The 22790-nt window shown below is 35.7% G+C and overlaps 1 protein-coding gene across 26 annotated transcripts in view; it reads left to right on the forward strand.

Annotated features, from left to right (window-relative positions):
• The window catches only part of PARD3 (par-3 family cell polarity regulator), a 650509-nt gene that overhangs the window by 310430 nt on the left and 317289 nt on the right, over positions 1 to 22790 (forward strand). For 20 of the 26 annotated variants that reach the window (XM_038529690.1, XM_038529684.1, XM_038529679.1 and 17 more), the window contains one exon: positions 13158 to 13289. The exons of the other annotated variants lie outside the window; for them this stretch is intronic. In XM_038529690.1, coding sequence (XP_038385618.1) covers positions 13158 to 13289 — 132 coding nt within the window. The remainder of the gene's footprint in view (positions 1 to 13157; positions 13290 to 22790) is intronic. 26 annotated transcript variants of the gene reach the window in all.

Genomic DNA, 22790 nt, shown 5'->3' on the forward strand with positions numbered 1-22790 from the left:
AGTGATAAAGTTGTGATGTGAATCTAGATTTTCCAGCTTCAAATTCTGTGCTTTGGAGAAGTATGCCACCCACACCCCAACATATTTATAGACTTTGTACATCGCCCAATATTCATTTATTTAAAACATTTTTTAATTTTATGAAAGATTTATTTATTTATTTATTTATTTATTTATTTATTTATTTATTTATTTATTTATTTATTTATTTATTTATTTAATGCACACATGCCTGTGCCAGCCAGGGGTAGGGGCAGAGGGAGAGGAAGAAAGAGGATCCTGAGCTGACTCTGCTGAGCGCGGAGCCTATTGCACGGCTGATTCCCCAACCCTGAGGTCATGACCTTAGCTTATATCAAGAGTCAGACGCTTAACTGACTGAGCCATGCAGGTGCCCCTGCCCGATGTTCATTTATTTGAATATTTTAAACTGTAAAATATTTCACAATAACTTTTTCATTTTTATCTCCTCTAATTATTCCTATTATATAATTAAGACATGGATATAAGAATAATGAGCACGTGTTTATTATTAGAACTGGCGTCTTTTTTTAAAACCTCACCAAGACTATATTATATCTTAACATCTTCATCTTAAGTAAAAATATGTTGGCTTCATTAATACCTGTACTAATAATCTGATTATGTTAACTAATCTCCATTTCTGTCTCTTTTTTGAGAGTTTTTGTGTGTGTGTGTGTTTGTCTATTTTCTCTAATCCTTGTCATTGATATTCTTATTGAGGGTTTATATATTTGACCTTCTCCTTGATAGTTTATGTGCATTAATGACAGCAAAGTAAATAATGATATAGTTGGATTATAATCCAAGGACCAAAATAAATATCCAGAAGACTGGAGTGTTATTAATAAATGATTAAATAAAAAGGAAATGGGAGAAAAGGGACAAATTTTCTTACAGAAGAATTCTAAATAGTATATGTAGTATGTCCCCCTCCAGAAGGTGGGAAGTTTACCTCCTTCCTCTTGAGTTTTGGCTGTGCTTAATATTTGTTTCCAAAGAAAAGAGAAGGAATGTGAAAAATACTGAGTTTTATATTGGAGAAGTGATGGACTTACCCTCACCAAGTAATCAAGGTTGATTTCACCAGTGATAGGTCATGGCGATGTCATGAACCCTTGAGACGGTATGAGGGGTTGGGCATTTCACCTCAGTGCAGTTTTCCCCAAAACTCATAACCCTGGTGTAATCATAAGGAATCTTTTTTTTGGTACCTTATGAATATTCTTCAAGAATATTATGGTCATAAAAAACTAGGGAAGACTAAAAACTGTCTCAGGTCAGAGGAGATTTAAGGAGATATGAGAATTTAATATTGAGATTTTGGCCCAAAACCATGACAAAACAAAACAAAACAAAATGGATGGATTGCAGTACGTCTGTTAGTGTAGTTAATTCATATTGCATATGTGTTGACTTCTTAGTTTGGGCAACTATACCAAGGTTATGTAGGATGTTAACATTGGAGGAAGTTGGTGAAGAGTACGTGGGAACTCTTTCTACTAATCTTGCAACTGTTCAGGAAGTCTAAACTTTTTCCATAACAAGAAATTTATTAAAACCCAGCTTTACAAGGTTCATTGTGTCACTGACATTTTGTGCAGAGAATCAAAGATAGCAGTTAACACACAGGTGACTAGAACAATAATAATAATAATAATATTCAGCCATAGATCTCTGTGAGCCCTTGGGCAGTCCGGGTCATTCTATGAGATATATTTTTCTCTTTGGTAATGAATTATAATGAAAGCTTTTCAGCTGATTTTATTAAATACCAATTGATGGTCAGCACCCTTCCCCATGATAGGTCCAAATTTGAGAAATGCTTACCAGTTTTAAACAGTCTGCATTCTCATGGCTGGGTACTCCTACTTGTGTCTTTAATTTTTATTGAGACATCCTGGTGCAATAGCTGTTTGGTTGTCACTTTATTCGGATCATTAACAGTTTTTGGAGTTTTAACAGGAATTACTCCAAATTTTCTGGAATCATGCTTTCTAAAGTTAGGATTTTCAGTTATAATTTGTGGACAAAAATTAGATTCCTGAAAAATTAATACCCAGCTTAGAGAACATGCTTTTTCTGCTGATGGGGCTGGGGAAAAGGAGATAATTCTTTAGAAGTTTGAGCTATCAATTTCTTTATGGTAAATGTTTTTCATGTCGAGATGGAACTCTCCAGTAAAGTCATTATTATTGTATGAGAAGCATAAATAGGATGGGATTATGGTAAGTGAAAATAATTTTTCTACATTTTCAAAAATCTGTGGGGATGATTTACCTGAGGAGGCAATTTCACAATTAAGGGGAAAACTTTAAGAAAGTCAAGTCGTTGACTGTACCTAAGGACTTGCACAGAAATTACTTGGTTGTTTTGCTAATCTACCCAGTTCATTGAAGTTATGATTGTGCACTGAAAAATATAAGGAAGTGCTAATATTTTCATTGACAATCCAGTTATATATGGTGCAAGTATCTTGACTTTCAAGTTTTAGTGATTTGTGTGTGTGTGTGTGTATTACTTTTAAGTTAAGGTGAAAACATTTAGATAAATATAAAAGATTTATGTTACACATTTGGATAATGTGTAAGACTGTAGATATATTGAAATCAGGCAACTACTGTAAGTATTTTACTTTCTCTCGTTCATTCCCTGGCATCTGTTCCCTTCTTCTCTTGGTGTTGTGCAAAATGCTATTGTTATTTATAATTTTAGTTTGGAGATATAAGTGTTTAGAGTTATATGTTTTTGAAAGAGAATGAAATGTGGATAGGTATTTCTTGCTGTCAAAATAAGAAATATGTAGCACTTTCTGAAATGTTTTAAAATTGTTTCAGTTTTAAATTTGTTTTTCAGAGTCAAGCAGCATTAGTCAAATGTTGCTCTTCATTTTTATTGTAGTTTTGGAAAATGAGGCAGGCTCTTCAAAATGTATCCTGATCTGAAATATTAATATTTTATTTTTTTTCTCATATACCTGGATTTGTTGAAAGAGTAGGGTAAGAAATGGTGGTTTGTTTTCTGTATTCCTTATACTTGCTGATTGTGGAATGTTTATGGTCATGTGGCAATTGGGTGCCCCGCGGGGGGGCCCCCCCCCATTTTTTAAAGAAAGAGAAAAAAAGAGAAAATACAAATCCTAAGCGGGCTTCAAACTCCGCATGGAGCTGGATGGGGATCGATTCCACAACCCTGAGATCATGAGTGAAAATCAAGAGTCTGATGCTTCACCGGCTGAGCCACCCAGGTGCCCTGGTCATGTTGGTGTTTATGAAGTAGTGTGCAAGAAATAAAACAGGAGTTCCTGTTACTATGCTTTCCTTTTAGTTCTGTTCCTTAGTTCCTCAGAATCCAGATGGAGATAACATTTTTGTAATTTGAAAAAAATATTAAATTATCCTTCCAGGCTACTTTCTCCCTATGCTCTGATGAATGTTTTCATAGGATAAAGGAGATAATCCAGCTATATCTGGAGAGAGATTGTTTTAATTATAATCATTAAAAAGTTCAAAAAAGTTTTTTTATTGGGGCACCTGTGTGGCTCAGTTGGTTAAGTATCTGCCTTCTGCTCAGGTCATGATCCCAGGTTCCTGGGATTGAGTCCCACATCGGGCTCTCTCCCCAGCAGGCTCCTTCTCCCTCTCCCTCTGCTGCTCCCTCTGCTTGTGCTCTCTCTCTCTGTCAAATAAATAAAATCTTGAAAAAATATATTTATTTGAGAGAGAGTGAGGGAGAGAGAGAAAGCACACTGGAGCATGTATGATTTGGGGCAAAGGGAGTGAGTCCTCAAGCAGACTCCCTGCTGAGAGTGGACCTGACCTGGGGCTCTGTGTCACAACTTGTGAGATCACAACCTGAGCTGAAACCAAGAGTTAGTCGCTTAAGGGACTGAGCCACCCAGGTGCTGCAATTTAAAACCATTTTAGAGCAAACATTTCATTACTGATTATTCCTAAGACTATGCAGTATTTACCAACAAGCCAACCATCTCTCATGTAAGTATAATTTGTGATTTAAGGTTATATAATGGATTTGCCCTAGTTTATATGTAAGAACTCAGGAGATACTTTTCTGTTGGGAGGGGGCCATTGTGTAAGAATGGCTGGATATCAGAAATTATCATGATTATCTAGGTAAATTATGGGTCCTGGTTAGATAGATCATGGATTCTGATGACTCAGACATTGGGCATTGCAGTGGGTAGGTTCTGACCATGGGAACTGGTTAGTCATCTTTTCCATAGAGCGTTTGTAACTTCTCTCAATCTGTTTCTTTTTTTTTAGATAGTAAGAGGTTAGGCTGGATGTTCTCTCGTTTTCTCCTTCCAGATATTAAAATTCTGTATCTAAAGTTTTTCATGTCATTCTGAATTGTTGAGATGCATTAAAAACAATGGAAGAAATTTGTTCAAATAAATAACCTGAATAAGGTTGAGTTTTACTGATCTTTTTCCTCTTAGATTTCCTTTTCTGCTTCATGAACAGATCTGGTGGCTTCAGAGAAATCTGTGCTCTCATGGTCACTTCTGGAAAGATGGTCACCTCTGGAAACATGGCCTTTATAAGTTGACCAGCGTTTCTGTGAGATATTTGGCCAACCCATTTTCATATCTGATCCCTTTATGTTCATAGCCCAATGCAGATCCATGCCCTGGGGGTTATTTTTCTTACCTGATATTACAACCAAGGTACTGGTTAGTTGCAGATTGTGAGGAAAAGCTAAAATGTTATACTTCTGGTTTTGCCAACATATCAACCTGAAGGATTTGCTATGTGACAGGAAACTTACTTCCAAATTAATTGTAATTTTCAAATATGTATTCTCTGTAGAGAATTTCAAACAAGAATTATTTCCCCTGGCATTTTCAGCCTTCTTGAGTGTGCCGCTGATTTAAATGTAATTCTGTGATCTAGAAGCTATTGAACATGTGTTGTAAAGACTGGAAAAGACATGAGTTATTCAGATTTTTCAGGTCAGAATGAATTTTAAGAACAATACCTTTAACATTTTGAAGGAAAACACTAATAAAATTTGATGTACATTATAGGAGATTTGATTTCATTCATTAATAAAAATAAAATCATAAATTATTTTCAATTTTTGTTAGGAATTCCTGTTCAAAATTTAAATTCAGTTTAGAATAAAAATTAAAACAGAAATTTAAGAAGAAAATATGTATTAATGAAATTTGAGCTTCAGAGGTGCTCTGATAAATATTTTGGCATTCAAAATCTCTGTATTTTTATTTTTTTATTTTTAAATTTTTTAAAAGTTACAGTGTCAGTGTAATCAATGTCTGTCACAAACAGATGAGTCTACTCATACCACACTTTAGTAGACTATATAGCTATCACTAATGATACGTAGTCTACTAATAGAATTTTGTTTTGACAGACTTATATGGATATTTGACTTTCTTCTTTGTTTTATCATAGTTCTATTCAGAAGTAGGAGCAAATATATAAATACGTATTTTTTCTTTTGTCTCTTCTACTCATTTCAGTAATGATTAAGAATGTGGAAGAAAGCAGTTATCCAGAAGGAATATAGGGTGTGTGTGTGTGTGTGTGTGTGTGTGTGTGTGTGTGTGTATGTGTGTATGCAGGAATTACAGATATAATAGGCATAGCTAACATGGGGATGAATTTCCTGACCTCATATCAACAACATTGGGGCATTCCATGTAGGATATTCGTCACCATGGATTTCAAATAAAGCCTTTTCAGTTCATTACACTTCAAAATAGCCATGTGTCTAGGATAAGTGATGATAATGCTGTGTTTAGAATAAAATCCTGTGTTTCTTTATTTAAAAAAATATATTACTAGGCATATAGTTGGTTTAAATTGATAGAGACTACCAAACCTTCTGCCTTCATTTACAGATTGGTTATTGAATCTCTAATTTTTTTGTCTGAGTCAGTTTATTCCCAACTCCACATCTCTCTCTCTTTCTCTTTCCCTCTTTCTCATTTATTACCTAGAGGACAATTGGAAAAGTACTTTGACAAAAATCCTATTTACAGGCTATTTTATGGTTGTTATCTTGTACTATGCTTTAGCCTTGGCATTGCTTCCAAGGTCATGCTCTGGTGCAGCCATTAGGAGGCACAAAAGGTAAACTCTGGCCACAGAGACCAGAACGGGTCTGTTACATTGAATCAACAATATGATTACTGATAATTTTAGCAAGCTTCATGTAATTAAAAAAGAAATCTAAGCCATAATTACTAATTTCACTTCAGTCTTAAATTTCAGGTTAGACATCTGAAAATAGTTTCTTTTGTGTCTGTGTATGATTTCGTGGGGAAACGATAAAGCGGAAAATTGAGTTCTCTTTGCCTAGAATTACAGAGTTGAAAAATAATTGTAAATTTAAAATCTGAAAACTGCATAGGAATACTTGAAACCATAGGATGCAAAAAGGGTACAAAAGTTAAATTTATGTGCATTGAGTGTTCAAAATATGACACAATTTCTAAGTCGTCTTTAAAAAGATGTTTGGGGTTTTTGCATTGAAAAAATAGAACTGTAGTTGGGTTTCTTATGCTAACATAGAAATATCTGGTACTTTTGTAATGTTCATGAAATATTCCTGTATTTCTGCAACATAGGGATGTAGGCTTGCGAAGGAATCTGACCATCAGCTAATTAGCTGTTTCTGAGAGATAAAGCCTTGGAGTTGCAGTTTACTATGCCAGGAATAAGCTTTTATCCCAAGGCATTGGGTGGGTTCTGTGTGGTTTCTTTTTATTGAATTGTAATTGGCTTAGGGAGAGAGGGCAGTTACTTTCCCTACCATGGAAGAGATTTACTGCCTAACCAGGGTACTGCTACCAGGGAGCAGCAAATTAATATGCATTTCTCAGCCTGAGTGGCTTTTTGACACCTGATGATATGGCAGTACATTTAGATGATAAGGAAAATCCCTGATCACAGCAGGAACATCTGTTTTTTTCTGGCAAAAGGGAAAGCGAAGCTGTGTGGCTGTTTGGGACAGCTTCATGAGTGAAGGATTAAAATTGTAATTAAAAAGGAGAGCAATTCCTTATGGTATTTTTTCTTATAAAAATTTTTAGATAAAGTAGTAGTGGCTTTACTATAATAGATTATTGCTTGTCATTAGCAAATTTAATAATCATTAAGATGTTGCATATTGGTACTACTGGCAGATTTTTTAAGTCTAAAGAAAAAGATTTCTGTTTTTGCTTTGAAGTTTACTGGTACACGGAATGGAGGCATTAATTTGATCATAAAATGAAATAGATTTAAAGTCACATTCTCCAATTTTTTATATAAATATAGCTCTAACCTGTTGCAAAATTATTAATGGCAAAGATTTTTATTGGTTTGGTTTTTTTTCTCTAGGTTAGAAAATACAGGTTTTGCAAATACATTCAGCTTAAAAATGTTGACTTGTTTTGTAGCTGACAATAGTCCATGAAAAATGTAATCTTGCACATTAAGACTACCATGTTTTTAAAATCATTTACAATGAAATAAATATTTTTAAGCTGGAAATAGTTTGTACTGTATACATTTCAATTGGAAATAGTGACTATCCAAGTGTATATTGTGAAGGAGAAATGATATTGCATGTTATGATGTTTATTGACATACGTTATAAACACAGAATCACAACTTTATAAGACTACAGTCTTTGTGTTTTTTTTTTTTTTTTTTTTAAGACTACAGTCTTTGAATTAACTTTAGATCAAGCTCAGGGTTATGAAGAAGAACATGGACAAAATGCTGGAAGTGCCTATATGATTCTTCTGTCAACAAAGTGAAGTATATATTGCATAGTGATTAATAATATATTTTAGAAATTATTCACTCTTGTTAATGACTAAGGTTACTTAAGCTGGACTTTTCCTACATTATAAATTAATTATGAATTCATTATTGATGTTACTGGAACAATAGCCAATTAGGAGAACTTTTTTGTTAGGAGGGGTTTGTAGCAATTTTATTTTTCTTATCCTTTACTCGAATTTGATTCTACAAATATAAAATTGAAGAATTTTTCAGATGGAGTTCAAAAGAACAGATTTTTAAAAATCTTTAGCCCATATATCCTTTAATATGATTACTTTGTATGGCCAGCTACAGGAATTACCTGTCATAATTGATGTAAATGGAGAAATGTCACACTGCTTTTTAGATGCAATTGGAAGTAATCACATTATCCACAGACACTGTAGATTGTAGGTGTGACATTAAATTGAAATAGGCATATAACAGAGGTATACATCTTATAGTATAAATCTAAAAGTACAATCATTGTATTATAGTGAAAATGCATTTCGCTGATGTTTATAATGATGCATTCCCTTATTAATTTTTAAAACAACTTATAGGAATGTTCATTGAAAATTCTGGGATTCTGAACCATGGGAAAATAGGAAATAAAACACACATTAGAAGAAAAAGCCCTCCATGTTGGTATAGGCCACTGAGTTAAGTGCTTGAGTTTAAAGGTGAATGGTGATCTTCTGCCTCAGTCTCCCTGTAATAGTGGAAACAGCAATTTTAAAAATTAACTAAATTATAAGTTAGAACTATAATTATAAGTAAAATTAGAATATAGAGGTAACAAAAAGCATAACATTCTGATTTCTATTGAAAGGAATATTTCTTAGAGAAGCATTGAAAAATGAAGAGTAATTTTACGGAAGAAATGTTCTTGGAGTCTAGGCTCAGAAAGATCTTAAGTGAAGGTGAATAGGCACACGGCACAGGTAGTGTGCATGTGTGCAGGTTTCTCTGGTCTACCTGCACTGTTTGTCTCACCTGTGATGTGCTCCCAACATACATTTTAGAAAAGTCCTCTGTAAGAAGTGGTGGAGAACATTGTTGGAGAGGTTAAGGCTGGAGCCAGCCTCCGGTGAGAAGGCTGCTGTGCTAGTTTCATATGAAACTCAAGTTGAAAGAGATAAAGAGCATTATGAGTATTTTTCAGAAGGGTGCCAGGATTGATAGCGAAAGAGAGTTTCATTTTGGGTTTATCTGTTGACTTGGAGGTATCTTTGGGATGGCCTATTAGAGGTTTAGATTGTGAATTCAGGAAAAAGTTTAGTGTTGGTGACCCATGCCTACAAGTCATCAGGAGGGAGCTTTTGACATTATACACTTTTTGAGCTTGCCTCAGGAGACAGGACTGAGAGGCCGTATATAGACCTAATAAGGGCCATTTCAGGAAAGAAGAATAATGGTGGAGATTCAGAAGGAATCAAAAGAAAGTTCCAGTCACATTCTGGATTCTAGATGCCAAGGAAAGTGACAATTTTGTGTCAGCTGGTCTCTTCATTTTAAAGATATATTTTTCCCTTTCAAGTGGTATTTTGTCACTATGTGAACATCCAGCTCACTATCAACTCTTCACCTAACAGTTTTAGCATCCATTGATTATCTTTGCCTGAATGAGTTATTTCATTAGGAGCTGAATGTGGTGATTTTTCTAAATCTTTTCATTATTTTGTTTCCATTACTTCGCATTCTTCTGAAAAGACAAGGTTCCCCTCATCGACTGGCACTGCTGGTTTCCCTGAAATATAGTTCCTACTGAAAAGGCAGAAAAGATTTTTAATACCTTCTATTTAATTATTCACTTTCAAAGTAAAGAGTTGGTATAATAATCAGCTCTAATAGTCGAAAGTGAATAAAGAAGCCAGGTCCTGAACCATCGTAGCAGCCCCAAGATCCTTGATATAAATATTGTGCTTGTGTTTCTCCACACTCCCAGTCCTTCTTCACTTTGTAGACAATTAAGATTCTGTCATTAATACATTATTTACCCTTTATGACTTATTTGAATTTCTTGACAGTAAGTCAGATAATTTTGCTTTGTTCTCAAGTTATACCCAAGTTTTAAGGCAGAGCTCTCAGTATTTTGAGATCCAGTGAGCTTTGGTTTCTTTTTTTTTTTTTTTTTAATTTATTTATTTATGATAGTCACAGAGAGAGAGAGAGAGGCAGAGACACAGGCAGAGGAAGAAGCAGGCTCCATGCACCGGGAGCCCGATGTGGGATTCGATCCCGGGTCTACAGGATTGCGCCCTGGGCCAAAGGCAGGCGCCAAACTGCTGCACCACCCAGGGATCCCCAGCTTTGGTTTCTTATTGCTTTATTCTTTTCCTTAGACTTTGTGTCCTTTGCTTATTTTTCCACTTCCATGTTCTTGCAGTAAAGTCAGGCCCTAATTCTGGCTGTGGAGCAGCATCCTGACCTTACAGTGTTTTTCTTTTGCTTAGTGTTAGATGCTGTGTTACGGCTTTCTTGAATTGCAATAACCAGACATTTACACAGTTTAGTAAAATGTAAAAACTACTTGCTGCTAATGTTTAGTTTTGTAGAGGTTTTAATTTATTATCTTATATATTATTATTATATATTATATAATTATATATATAATTATTATATATTAAAAGAGAACTTATAAAGTTTCATACTGAAGTATATACTGGTAAATATTTATAGATTTCAAAAGATTTTTCATTCATCACATTATTGGCATAGTGTCAGGGCCATCAATACATTTTATCTTTTTTCTCTGATGGAATTCATGAAGGAGCAGAAAACAGTATCTTGGTCTGTTGCTAAGGTCTATACAATGCAAACCTATCATATTACACTTTTTTGTTTTCTTTTTTTTTTTTTAATTTATTTTTTTATTGGTGTTCAATTTACTAACATACAGAATAACACCCAGTGCCCGTCACCCATTCACTCCCACCCCCCGCCCTCCTCCCCTTCTACCACCCCTAGTTCGTTTCCCAGAGTTAGCAGTCTTTATGTTCTGTCTCCCTTTCTGATATTTCCCACACATTTCTTCTCCCTTCCCTTATTTTCCCTTTCACTATTATTTATATTCCCCAAATGAATGAGAACATATAATGTTTGTCCTTCTCCGACTGACTTACTTCACTCAGCATAATACCCTCCAGTTCCATCCACGTTGAAGCAAATGGTAGGTATTTGTCATTTCTAATAGCTGAGTAATATTCCATTGTATACATAAACCACATCTTCTTTATCCATTCATCTTTCGTTGGACACCGAGGCTCCTTCCACAGTTTGGCTATCGTGGCCATTGCTGCTAGAAACATCGGGGTGCAGGTGTCCCGGCGTTTCATTGCATTTGTATCTTTGGGGTAAATCCCCAACAGTGCAATTGCTGGGTCGTAGGGCAGGTATATTTTTAACTGTTTGAGGAACCTCCACACAGTTTTCCAGAGTGGCTGCACCAGTTCCCATTCCCACCAACAGTGGAAGAGGGTTCCCTTTTCTCCGCATCCTCTCCAACATTTGTTGTTTCCTGCCTTGTTAATTTTCCCCATTCTCACTGGTGTGAGGTGGTATCTCATTGTAGTTTTCATTTGTATTTCCCTGATGGCAAGTGATGCAGAGCATTTTCTCATATGCATGTTGGCCATGTCTATGTCTTCCTCTGTGAGATTTCTGTTCATGTCTTTTGCCCATTTCACGATTGGATTGTTTGTTTCTTTGGTGTTGAGTTTAATAAGTTCTTTATAGATCTTGGAAACTAGCCCTTTATCTGATATGTCATTTGCAAATATATTCTCCCATTCTGTAGGTTGTCTTTGAGTTTTGTTGACTGTATCCTTTGCTGTGCAAAAGCTTCTTATCTTGATGAAGTCCCAATAGTTCATTTTTGCTTTTGTTTCTTTTGCCTTCGTGGATGTATCTTGCAAGAAGTTACTATGGCCGAGTTCAAAAAGGGTGTTGCCTGTGTTCTTCTCTAGGATTTTGATGGAATCTTGTCTCACATTTGTTTTCTATGTATTTGTTGTTCATATGGTTGAAGTAATGAAGAATAGGAAGCAATCATGTGTACAATGTATAGAGCCACATTATCCTTAACAAAGTTATTAAGGAGAATATTTCAGTAGTTCACTTGAAGCAGGGCACTGATGTAAGTGGGTCCAAGTGAGGTTAACATTTTAAATTTGTTCTAGTAGGAGATATTTAGATTTATGTGTTGAAGTAAAATGTTTGACTCTGCTCCTTATCTTAGCTCTCTCATTTCTTTTCAGGACACTGAAATTCAGTTTTGCAGCCCAAAAGCTTGTTATAAGTTACTATTTCAAAGAAACAATTCAGTAGCATTGGTTGCTTTGAGACATATTAAATAAATAAATAAATAAATAAATAAATAAATAAATAAATAAATAAATATTTATCAACTAGGTTTTAATGTAAAGACTTCACTTGCCATAAACATGTTGAAGTGAACAATTATGTATATATGTTATGTACCAAGTTAATTTTTTTCTTTACCTGATATTTGAATTAATGCTTACAGCTAGCTCATGAAGTAGTTAACAGAACAGTCCAAACTCTTGCCCAAAATCTTTTGCCCAAAATCACACAACTACAAAGATCTAAATAGCAAATTCATTGGTCTTTCTTATTTTATTTTATTTTATTTTATTTTATTTATTTATTTATTTTAATTTCTTGATCTTGATCTTTTTTTTAATTTTTTTTTAATTTTTATTTATTTATGATAGTCACAGAGAGAGAGAGAGAGAGGCAGAGACACAGGCAGAGAGAGGGAGAAGCAGGCTCCATGCACCGGGAGCCCGACGTGGGATTCGATCCCGGGTCTCCAGGATCGTGCCCCGGGCCAAAGGCAGGCGCCAAACCGCTGCGCCACCCAGGGATCCCTGGTCTTTCTTATTTTAAATGTTTTTGGTGAATTACCCAAAATATCTCACAATGCTATTGTAAGACTAGAAAGCTGAAAAGAGGAAATTCCATGATTGAGAGATAATACTAGTCTTATAGAGAAGTACTTTTCATTTTCTGTGCATGTAACTAGCCTGGGGAGATTGATTTGGGAGGGAGTGCAGGGAATATTGTCTCATCTCTTATGCACATGTGCGTGGCTACCTTCCCTGCTCAAGTCATTAAACTCTCTTATCCTAGGCGGATGACTGCATTCATGAGGTCTAATCTGGGTGAAATATCCTCAATCAACTATTTTGTATAGGGTTGGGAAAAATATTTTAAATATGCAGAATCACTTTTCTGCTACTTTTGGAAGACCAAGTGCATTGTTAATTTGCAAGGTCTAGTTTTTTACAAGACACCTTTTTGTTTCTTTTTGAATAGAAAGATGAAAACTATAGAAGCCTTCCACGGGATGCTAGTAACTGGTCTCACCAATTTCAGAGAGACAATGCTCGTTCATCTCTGAGTGCCAGTCACCCAATGGTGGACAGGTGGCTGGAGAAGCAAGAACAGGTAAAATAAATTAATACTTCTACGTGTGTCATTGGTGTAACTTTCTAGTCCATACCCTGGAAGATGTATGGGTATTTCCCTCCATCACAGATGATGATTAAAGGTAAATTATTCTAACAAATTTCAGGTAAGTACCAGGCTCTATGTTCATCTAATGTAAGTATAGACTGTTTCTGTGGCTGTCCTGCATCAAAGACTTCTCATACGTGGTTATGAATATTTGTTGTAGATTCTGAAGTTTCATGACATCAGAGCTTGTTACGTTGCTGAGGCACAGACATTTGGCCGTGAACAGTACAGTTTATGAGTAGACTTTCAAGACCACTTATAGATAGGTTCTTCTCTTTTTTGATAGGCAATAAGTCAAAGGACCTGAAGAGGCAAATTAAAATGTTCTGTCTTAACCTGACTTGACTCTATAGGAAAAATACATGCTATAGTGTTATTTTAGAATCAGATGATTTTGTCAGGTTTGATGACTTTCCTTTCCATAAATGTCAAGGAACCATTTTAGGTTTATAAGTTTTTAGAGTTGCTCAGTTTACTCTGTAGGATGGCCATCTACAATTCATGAAATCAGAATTGTTTACTACTCATTTTAAGTAACTGATTCACATCCCGGGAAAAACAACTGAAAAGTTATGTCACTGGCGGAGAAGCCTTCATTGCATGAAGATTAAGAATTTACCTGATAAACAAAAAAAAAAAAAAGAATTTATCTAATAAGTTTTGATGTATAAAAACCAAATTCTTCCAGTGTTGTTGTTGTTTAAAGTCTTGTTTACTGTTAGTCATGGTGTTTTCCTTGCAGTGGAAATTTTAGTGTTTTCTTTGTAGTTTTAAATAGTTTTTGTATTAAAAATATTAAAAACACACTTATCTCCTCAGTTTGTCACTTATTTTCTTTAAAAAGTTTATATAAATGGAAGGCTATGTGAGTACTCAGAAAATGTTTTCTTTTTAGTGATTTCAAAAATTATTAATAATTTTATTGCCTAGATTTTGGAAGTTATTTTTCAATGTAGATTAATAATGTCAGTAGAAAGAAATCCTAAATGTTTTACTTAATTCATCTTAGTCTATGTTTTATAGCATAAACCTCCTAAAATAATTTTGTGTATTTGGAGTGTTGGAATATGAAACAATAGAGAAGGACAGTTTGTCTTTGATACCACAGATGGTATTACAAAGATACTGATTTTTATCATACAGTACATGTTCGAATACATTAGAAGCATTGTGTGATAGGAATAATTTGAAATAATTAAAAACCATGGAAATTCTACTTAGGAAAAACATTATTTTCTCAAGGTAATATAAAGTTTAAACTCATTGGTGTTATTATTATCATTTTGAAGTAAATATTATGAAGAATTAGTTTAGCATGGGTGTGAAGTAAGACCTGCCAGTTACCAGCTATCCACCATAAATGAGATGTGGGCATGTGGCTAACTTGTCCATACTTCAATTTACTCATTTATCAAATAGGTATAATCATAGAACCTGCTCCTGCAGTTCTTGCATCCACTGATGGAATGCCTGCCAAGGGCTTAGAATCATATGTGGTACCCAGAAAAACTGTGTCTTAATATGTTAGGAAAAAAATTGGCTGCCAAGAACAGAAAATTCAGATTGTGTAAGAAGGTACTCATTCATTTAATGAGAAATCTAGAGGAAGGGATGGAGCGGGTGTACTCCACAGCCTAGTGGACCTCACTGAGGATCCAGATTCTCCATTTTCTGGGAATCTGATATAGGGCCTCCATGGCTGTATGTTCCAGCTTGTCCATTTCTATCAGAGCCTTGGCATCACATGTTTGCCTTTCTCTTCTGCGTGGCTCTTTTTGAAAGCAGACAGACCTTTCCCAGGAGCCACTCCCCCCACCGCCTAACAGCTGTCCTTCAGGTTGTGTTGTCTAGCATTGAATGACTTGTCTGTCAATTTCTAAATCAAAGGAAATTGTTGGTTTAGACTAGTTGAGCAAGATCTCCTGGAGTTGAGGGTGTGGGAGTGGTGGTTTGTCTTCCCTGAAACACAGCCACTCATCACTGAACACAATCAGGGTTCCGTTAAAGCAAGAAGGGAAGGATGGTTAGCTAAATATGCTAAATATGATTATTTTAAATATTTTTATTATAAGATTAGCCCGGGGTTTCTAAGGTATAGTATATTTAATTGTATTCTAAAAATACGACCTTTTTCTTACTATTGTGGTTTTAGATCTGTTTTTAAAGAAGTAGTATAACTTTTCTTTGTAATTTTGGTATAAAATAGGTTCTTTTTCCACAAAAGGAATTGCATTGAGGAGCCACCCCCCCGCCCCCACAAAGACAGTTTTGATTTACTTCTGTTGAAGTTGTTTGAAGCATTTGCTCCACGCTAAGCAGGTTTTTAAAAAATAAGTACTTTCTGAGTCTGTGTAGTCTAATGTAAATGACATTAGCTAATTGATTCCTGAGCCTGAAAACATCTTCTTCCTTGGCTTAAGTTTAAAAAATGATGATCCATTCACTAAATTTGATGATTTCACATCAGCAGTATAATTAACCAAACTGAAATCTATTTAACTAGACAAGAATAGCAAAAATAACATAAAATCCATATTAAAAAGTAGGCACAGTTGTTTGGGCAGAAGAGGACTCGGAAGTTATGCTGGACACACTGTAAATCTAGTCCAGATAGTATCATTTAATTGTGCATTTATTCTTTTGACTGTTCCCCATAAGTCATCTGGCTTTAATGGACTGATGTCTCTTCTGTGGCTTTTTTTCTCCTTGGTTTTTGCTATTAAAAATATAGTAACAGACGAGTGATACATAGATCAAAAACATGTTTTATATGGTTAAAAACCAAAAATCATCCACCCACCTTTACAATTTGGGATCACCAGGGTAGAACTGTCTTCATTGAGTTATGCCATCTGGACTAAAGAAGTCAACAGAGTTCTAGATTTTATATGCCTTCAGTGGTTTCGTTTTTGCTCTGTTTCCTACTAGATTGCTCATCTCATTATCTTTGTTTTTTTGAAGGCAATTTTGAGTGAGTACATCAGTTTTGCCAGTGGAAATAACAGTAGGAATGAAAAGCACAAGAGAGCGTGTAAAAGTGCTGAGCTAGGAGGCACCTCTGGAAACTGAAGGTGGCTTTCTCTTTTTGTGGGGTTGATCCTTTATAAGGGCATATTGATTCTTTCCCTCTCTTAAAATATTTTGTAAGGTGCACTCATATAATCAAAGGTAGGGGATGTGTCTTATTAGAACTTTATACCAGGAAGCACTTGGAGTCAAGCTCAACATGATTCCCAGAAATAGAAGTCCTGCTTTTCAGTGACTAATTCTTGCCTGTAGCCGAATCCTATATTAGGTTCCTCTCAGAAGGTAAGAGGACTGTGTATCTTTTAAAGAGCATCTTTTTCTTGTGACTTCCTTTTTCTGAGATTTCAGAGGAAGCACAAAGGACTTCAGGAATAAATGGGTTGTTGTTGTGTTGCCTTGAAAAAGTTTTCATGCTTCTGAAATTTTGATTCTGAGACCCAAGAAACAACAACAACAACAAAAAAAACCAAAAGGTTTAGATTTGATGTGCAGCATTGCTTTAAAAAAATCTGAATTCCTTTTGACCATTACCATTTCCCTGACTCTTTGGAGACTATAATTTAATATTGGTTGATAATAGATCATAAGCTGACTTTATTCTTATATACCTACAGTTTATTGCAACTAATAAATTCCACAAAAGAGGAGGCAGAAACTTTATAATATGTTATTGGTAGAATTTAAGGCCTGAAAGTAGAGGGACCTAAAGGGAAATTTAAGCTAATTGGGAGCCTGCCATTTTCACTACCTTGACTTGGTGAACAGGCCTGAAGCCAATTAACAGAAATAGCAAAGAGGTGCAAGGCACATTCTATCTGCCACTTAAGCTCTGTCATAGGGGAATGATTGCTCTGACCTTTAGAGAAAAATCCTTGTTCTAGGATTTTTTCCATCAAGCAGAAACTTTATCTAATTGGCAGATTATACCAGGAGGAGGCAAACCATGAGGAAAACTAACTTAAATGTTTGGTGATGACAGAATTCAAGTGTGACAATGATTGTGCACCATCCTCACCTTTGTCCCCTGGCCTTCTGGTCCCCAACATTCAGTGTTGTCTCAAAGCAATGAGTTTAAGGAACAGTGACAGTGCCTTTTTTTCTTATTTTATGAACTTTTGTCACTATCTGCAGTCATGATGCTTCTGCTTCAAATTTTTTCATGTGGAATGGAACATTCTTGACTTTTGATACTTAATCCTTCTGAAATGAGGATGACTAATAGAGGGATAGTGTCTGTTTTTACATTTGCCTGAGTCATGTCCTAGATATTAGAAGTAGAAAATAGCTGAATGTTAAATAGAAAACATATTTTTCCTATTTTAAATGTTAAGTAAGTAAATAAGCTCTATACCCAGTGTCAGGCTTGAACTCATAACCCCAAGATCAAGAGTCTCATGCTCTACTGAGCCTGTCAGTTGCCTCTAAATAGAAATCATATTTAAATAAAATAATGCTTAAGAATAAATTCATTTGTTTTATTCTGAAAAAGGAATACTGCACATTGCCTGTTTATCTGATACTCTTTAGACTTTTGAAAATATTTATGCTTTATAACTTCACATGATACCCAATGCATACATTCACTTATCAAGATAGGATTCTATGACAGGGTTCCATATTTACTTTTCATTAGAATTTGATTAAGGCCAAATCTTTGAAGATCTAGGACATCAATAAATTTTAAAATTTAGAGCCTACTTTGCATGTGTTAAACATACTGTAGTGAAGAAACATTTTTAAGCTTTTCCAGATTTTATATGGAATGGTTTAAAAAAAATGAATAAGCCAGTCAATAAGTAATTGTAGTACTGAGTGTTCCCTATTTTATTTTATTTTATTTTAATAAAAAAATGAATAAGCCAGTCAATAAGTAATTGTAGTACTGAGTGTTCCCTATTTTATTTTATTTTATCCCTGGAGTGATAAAATGATGGGTGTCTGGGATGATCAGTTGTAGGTCCTGCTTCCATGCCTCTAATTGAAATTGGTTTTTCCTTTGACCTGCCTGCATACGGGGAGATCTTTTCCTTTCCCAAGTGTTTAATAGCCTTTTCTAAATGCAAACAAAACAAAACAAAAACCCACAAAAAAATGCCACCTCATTTCACTGACACTTAGAACACCCAGATAGCATAAGTCGTCAGTTTCCCCATAGGAAATGATCATACTTTTTTTTTTTAATTTTTTAAAAAAATTTTTATTTATTTATGACAGTCACACAGAGAGAGAGAGCGAGAGAGAGAGAGAGAGAGTGAGAGGCAGAAACACAGGCAGAGGGAGAAGCAGGCTCCACGCACCGGGAGCCCGACGTGGGACTCGATCCCGGGTCTCCAGGATCACGCCCTGGGCCAAAGGCGGGTGCCAAACCACTGCGCCACCCAGGGATCCCGATCATACTTTTTATTTTTATTTTTATTTTTATTTTTATTTTTATTTTTATTTTTTTTTCCGATCATACTTTTTAAATTACAAAGTTAGACGATGACTTCCTTAGCAATCTGATTACAACAGCTGTAGATCAGTCAGTGAACTGACCACAAGGTTATCTTGTTAAAACATGGAAAGACTATAGAAATTCTGATGTGGGCAGATGCAGGGCCTCATGGCATCTGCCTCATTAAGGGACGTAAGGTTAGGTTCTGGTGCTGCCAAATGGTACCTGGAATGTGTTCGTTTACGCTTTAATTTTTTTAGCTCATAAACCCTGAGAAACCAAATGACTGATAGGGTTATCTGGATAAAAAGTAAAGCCCTCTGTCTCCAAATTCTAAAATTCTACAGTTCATCTATTAAAAGAAGAGGATTTATTCGTATTATTTCCTAATTGGCAAACTTCTACAGAACTTGGGCAGAAGCAAACATAATTGTGTTTTCCTCAGCAACAGCTAATGTAGAAACTAAAAACATCAAAATTGTTTTAAAATTAAATTTAGTTTTCATTATAAAATGCCAGAGATGTTCTTTAAGCAGAAACCTTTTATATTCACAATAACATTAAAAATAAAACCAAAACAACCTTTGAAAAGAGTTTTTTTTCTCATCTGGATATATTAATGACAATAGATTTTGTGCTTTAGTAACAAGATGAGTATTGTAATACATATCCTAAAATTATTTATGTTTTAAAACATGATTCAAGTACCCCGTATGGATTTGGCATATCCTTTTCCATCGGCCCTACATATTTTCTCTTTTTATTATCAGAGGGCTGTGGACAGGAAACATCGGGTGGAAGAAGGGGACTAGAGCATAGTTCCCTGGTAGACATTCTATTGAGAAGGACACATTCATTTCCAGAGGAGCCTTCCCAGCCTCAAGGAGAGCCACTTTGGATGCTTTTTTTCTCGTTAGTGACAAAAAGACAGCCTGTAGAGTGTGTACAGACCCTGGAAACCTGCCCCTCCCATGAGTAGGTCCTTCTGTGTGACCTTCTCTGGGTTAATAAACTCTACACAGTTCATTTTCACTGTGTCCAGAATGGGGAAAATAATACCCATTTGTTCAGATATTGACTTTGCACGTGAGGATTAAATGGCACAGAACATGTAAAATGCAGATCTAGTTTCCAGTGTGTTGTAGAGTTCTGTTGGATGCAACTTTCTCCCCTATCTTTATTTTAGGGAAGAACAAACTTACTGGTTATACGTCAACAACTCTCTCTCTAGAACTATTTTTATTCTCTTACTACTATTTTCTCCCTGCATATCGGAAGTGCCATTTGGTATGATGGGCTGGTTTGTTTCTATCCCTGGTGGACTTCTAATGCCCTCATTATCCTTTCAGAATTGGATTCTTGCTTCTGAGGCATCTTATCAGAATTAGAATAAACTTTAATCTTTTTAAATCATCTCTGTTTCTTTTCTGAAGAACATAATCTGACACAAAAATAGCATTAGCATTAATCTCTGTGTCTGTATCCATTTTTTATATTCCCTTTTGTTTTTGGCAAGCTCATGTGGTTTAAACACAATTAAATCTAAAAATACTATTTAAGAATGCCAAGTGTCTTACAAGGGCTTCTGCTTGGCCACTTGCTGAGCATCTGGGTCCCTCTGTGATGTGACGGGAATCGGGGAGACACCATTTGATTCACCGGCTTTGAGAAGGTTATGCAGTTCAGGGGGTTCCTCATCAATTCTGTCCCTTTACTACTGACCCTATTTATTGCTTGTTTGGCCTATGGAGCTAAAAGCATGCAAGCAGCAGGGAAGTGAGACAGAAATTCTACCCAGTGAAAAATCTTTGCTGGAATGTGGATTAACCTTCATGGGGAATCTGTTAGTAGCTGATGATTTTCTTGCCTGTGAATACAGCTGCTAGAACCAGGCATTTAGAGCATGCACTGTGGATAAAGATACATTTTCATTTCTAGCTATGACCCTCCGGTGCCTTTTCATATTTTCATCATAGTCAGTCTTAAAGATTTTTGTTGTGAGCTGTGCGATTAAATATGAAAAGAATGCATGCTTTATATTTTAGCTCTGTTTATTCCCACTAATTTGTATGTCATTTGCTTTTGAAAATTTGTTCTTTATTTCTGTGTTCAGTGAACAGTGGAACTGCTATTCTTTTAAAAATACTGGTTAAGAAATTACATTAACATTTTCAGCTTACAGTATGTTGTTTCACTACCCATTTCTTGAAGTCTGCCTCTACAAATGGTATCACTCAGAAGCCGTTTTAAATTTTGGAATCTTATGATCTAGGTAGGTATGTTTCTCTCTCTCTTTCTCTCTCTCTTTTAAAAAATATTTATTCATGAGAGTCACAGAAAAGCAGAGACATAGGCTGAGGGAGAAGCAGGCTCCCTGCGGGGAGCCCCATGCAGGATTTGATCCCAGGACCCTGGGATCATGACCTGAGCCGAAGGCAGATGCTCAACCCTAAACCACCCAGGTGTCCCATCTCTCTGTCTCTCTCTTTTTTAAAAATCAGTCCTACACAGGCTTTTTCCAGTCACCTTCAGCATGGTTCTGAAATGGTCCTGAAAATTTGCTGTTTTAAGTGCCAAACCATTTTGCCCAATGGTTTTATGTTCCTTTTCCCACCACTGAGGTCTGTGCCCCTCAGTATTTTCACTGGGTCTGTTGTATATCTATGATCCATTTTTGTCTCTGCTCATGTGGCTGAAAGAAGGCTGTTGTGAACTTTCTTTCATAGCCAACAAATTCTAAAGACATTAAAGTCCTGAAAAGAACATGTAGTTTCCATTAGTACCCCTGATGGTATGGGAGGGGCAATAGAGTGGGCTTTTGGCTTTCAATTTATGTTTTCTGTTATTTATCCTCTTTCATAGTGAAAACACACTTTTGAAATATCTTTTATTTTTGGTAAATCGAACTTCATAAGATTGGAAAACTGGGCAATTTTTTTCTTTTTCTGCAAATACTATAGTTCCCAAATTATAAGATAAAAATTGCGATGTCGATATCAATTGGAATCAAGTTAAACCCTTTGAGAAACATAATCTCTCTCCTTACCTCTGGTAGTCCCTTTAATTCTCCGAAGTAATCCCTTAGCTGGCCCTCCTGTGGGTTTAACATCATACTCCTGAGAAAAGGGAAGCAGTATTACAGTAAGATCCTCATGTCAACGCTAACCTGCCCAAACCTCTTGCTTGTACCTGGGAGAAAGTGCCCGGGCCTCTCAAAAGCCAAACATCATGCCCTTTCCCCTGCCTGCCATCCCATCTCAGTCTTAGGATTTTGCTTTTTTCCTCTGCTCCTCTCCACAATCATGACCTTATCAGTGTCTTTCTATGCTAGATCTTTCATGTCAGTTCATACTTTCTCCTCCCCGTAGGCCTCTGGCTTGCTGTTGCCCCTGCCTGGCTTGCTGTCCCTCCCAATGCACAGATTTGGTTCCTTCTTACCTTTCTTTTATCAGGTCACATCCTCCTCCTCCGAGGACCTTCCCTAGTCTCCACTTTTGAAAAAGCTTGATGTCCTTGCTGTCTTCATTATTGCTTCCTCTCTCACCAGGCCCTGAAATAGCGCAGGCGTTGTTTCATTTACTTTTGTTTGGAGCTCTTAGTGTCAATGAACTTTTGGGTGAATAAGTGTTTCAGTAAATCGAAAGGAAAATGTTTGTAATATCCCCCCTTTTTCTGATCCCCCAAATTATGAATAGACTCTTTGTTAGGTGGACTAGATTTTTATAATGCCATTTGATATGATGATGTGATTTTCATTAATCATGAGCTAAAAGTTGCAGATTATAAGTAAATCAGAGAAACCTGTTAAATATTAAGACACATACATACGGAAACCTTAGAAACAGTCATACTTTTGAGTCTCTGATGATTGATTCATCATTGCTCGTCACTTGGCATTCTGCACATGGCAAAAAGACTGAAAAATTATTTCATACTGAAGGACCAAAGAATGGAGGAAAAATCAAGGTAAA

Source organism: Canis lupus, chromosome 2 (genome assembly GCF_011100685.1).
Source record: "Canis lupus familiaris isolate Mischka breed German Shepherd chromosome 2, alternate assembly UU_Cfam_GSD_1.0, whole genome shotgun sequence".
Lineage (NCBI taxonomy): Eukaryota > Metazoa > Chordata > Mammalia > Carnivora > Canidae > Canis > Canis lupus.